Source organism: Trachymyrmex septentrionalis, unplaced genomic scaffold, assembly GCF_001594115.1.
Source record: "Trachymyrmex septentrionalis isolate Tsep2-gDNA-1 unplaced genomic scaffold, Tsep1.0 scaffold32, whole genome shotgun sequence".
In the NCBI taxonomy this organism is placed as follows: Eukaryota; Metazoa; Arthropoda; class Insecta; order Hymenoptera; family Formicidae; genus Trachymyrmex; species Trachymyrmex septentrionalis.
The window spans coordinates 3,203,526-3,205,886 of record NW_017305485.1 but is presented as its reverse complement, the minus strand read 5'-3'; the positions used below and the strand labels follow the sequence as shown (position 1 = coordinate 3,205,886).

The following is a 2,361-nucleotide window of genomic DNA, read 5'->3' as shown; positions in this document are numbered from 1 at the left end:
AGGGAACGTGTGTATTTCCTTCTGCACGTATAATCAACTTAATCTCGTGAGACAGTTGATACTCTCGTGCGGTACGCATAAAGACTGGTGCTTCTCTACGCTTTGATCTTCACACACACACACACACACACACATACACAGACGTACACACGTCGTCTTAATTCAATCAATCATCGGGAAGTTGGTGAGACATGGTAAATGGAAGCATCCAGGGCTTTGTACTTCGGCTCCTCTGCTATTAAATATCGCGCGTGCGATATCGCAATTATGTCGGTTTAGTTTGGAAACAACATCAGTCGAGTTGGCGTCGGCGGCAATTAAAATCAATGGCAACTAGCGAAATAGATATGTAATTCTAAACGCGCGGAGATTTTCGTGATCCGCGAGGAAAAAGCAGACGCGTCGTCTGCTTTTGCCTGGCCCAATGTCGATAAAGTAAATAAATATGAGTCTAAATAAAGATGAGATATTACGGATCGCAGGGGAGAAATTACAGTAGATTGCATCGGCGCGGTGTGTGTGATAGATATAAGTTTAATCATCGCTAATGCGAATCCGCGTAGGGATTCGCGTTCCGCAGCTCGCCGCAGAATTTTTCTGAAGGTGTGTGCATCTTGTTTGCTTTCAGGCCGGCGCAATGTGGCCTGGAGTACCACTATTACTGGTGTTACTAGCGGTGCTGCTGCATCCATCGAGGTAAGTTGTTTCATCGACGAGTGTGTCAAATTGTTGTCGCTGGTAGTTGCTTCATGCAAATTTGGTTCGTACGCAGTTAACTGTGTTATATGTCGTCTGAATTAATAATAAAACAGTTATACGCTTTTTTGGAACGACGTCAAGTCAAGATTTCGCGAGAGGGTTTCTAGCGATGGAAACATAATCCTGAGAAAGAACGCTGTGGCTCGTAAAGATATATGTTATTGACCCACTCGGGATTATTGTTATGATGCATAAAAGCTTATAAGGAAGGAACGTTTATGGAGCGGACCGACGTGTGTCACTTTCGAAATTTTATCGCGCGAGCAGAATTGAACGAAACAGAATTTGAGAAATAATATAAAAATGTTTGGAAGAACGATTTTGTATTTTTGCCAAGTGTGTATTTTTTAAAAACCACTTTAAATGTGTTTTATTGTATAATTTGCATCAAAATTCGGGATAGAATTTTATTTATATCTTTATGTGCCGTGTAATAACAAAAGATATTTAAAGATTCTGAATGCATACATGAAGTATATATACATATATATATTACATGTACGATTTATACAAGATACATACATTAAAATACGTACATTACGATTAGAAATACGATAAAGTTATAAATAAATTTGACACAAACTTTTTAAAAAAAGGACAGAAAGAAATATATCCTCTACATGGAAATAATGATTTTTTTAAAAATATCTGACAATTTACGTAGATACAGTTTCGAAAATAGTTCTCTGGATTCATCAAAATAATTATACAAGAAACTCAAGCATGAATAACACGTTTTTAACTTTCTACCTATCTATTTGGACGTCCTACATAATTATTTTTAGAATCCAATCAAATTACTTTCAGATCCATATATATATCTAGCTAAATTTTGAAATACTTCAACAGAACTGTCATTACCTATTATTATTGTATATTTAACTGTTACAATTGTTATTATTATATATTTTTATCTTTAATACCGCTACAATTATTATCGCTGTATATTTTTATAATTTCTTTATGGCGAGAAAATTAGGGCATTGAGAAATTTTCTCTTCGGAAATTAGATTTCTTTTTCTTTTTGTAATACCGACGACATCGTTGGTACATTTTTCCAGATGTACGCAGCCAAAAGTGAACTTTCGGGAGAAAGAGAAGCAAGTGCTCGACAACATCCTAGGACCAGGCCGATACGATGCGCGCATCCGGCCGAGCGGGGAGAACGGAACAGGTGAATATAGCAATTTGTGAGTCCTTGTTTACTCCTTCTGCCCATCCTCACCATGTACCGTAATTTTTATACCGACATCTCGCGGCGAATCAGCCGAGAAATGTGAACGTAGGGTGGAAACAAAGAAATAAAGCGGAAAGGAAAAAACAGAGATACATGAACGGGGCAACGGAGAGATATATATACACCGCACTTTCTGGCGAGAAAGGGTTAAAGCTTCGTCGAGTGCGGAGAATTGAATGCGCGATACAAATACGATCTACGTCGTCGTTAATGCGACGCAGACGACGAGCGCGCGAGTTCATTGACAATCACGTCACATATATATAAGTATATATATTGAAATATATGTATTATATATATACACATATATATATATATATGTGTGTGTGTGTATGTGTGTGTGTGTATATATATATATATATATA

The 2,361-nt window shown here is 37.2% G+C and overlaps 1 protein-coding gene across 11 annotated transcripts in view; it reads left to right on the top strand.

Annotated features, from left to right (window-relative positions):
- LOC108749946 (glutamate-gated chloride channel) overlaps positions 1-2,361 on the top strand; it is an 80,425-nt gene that overhangs the window by 39,330 nt on the left and 38,734 nt on the right. For 5 of the 11 annotated variants that reach the window (XM_018489013.1, XM_018489014.1, XM_018489025.1 and 2 more), the window contains exons 1-3: positions 104-194; positions 629-696; positions 1,821-1,933. In XM_018489013.1, coding sequence (XP_018344515.1) covers positions 192-194; positions 629-696; positions 1,821-1,933 — 184 coding nt within the window. In that variant the 5' untranslated portion in view covers positions 104-191. Of the gene's footprint in view, positions 1-20; positions 72-103; positions 195-628; positions 697-1,820; positions 1,934-2,361 lie in introns of those variants that run through there. The other 6 variants (XM_018489016.1, XM_018489015.1, XM_018489019.1 and 3 more) reach the window with 3 other exon arrangements.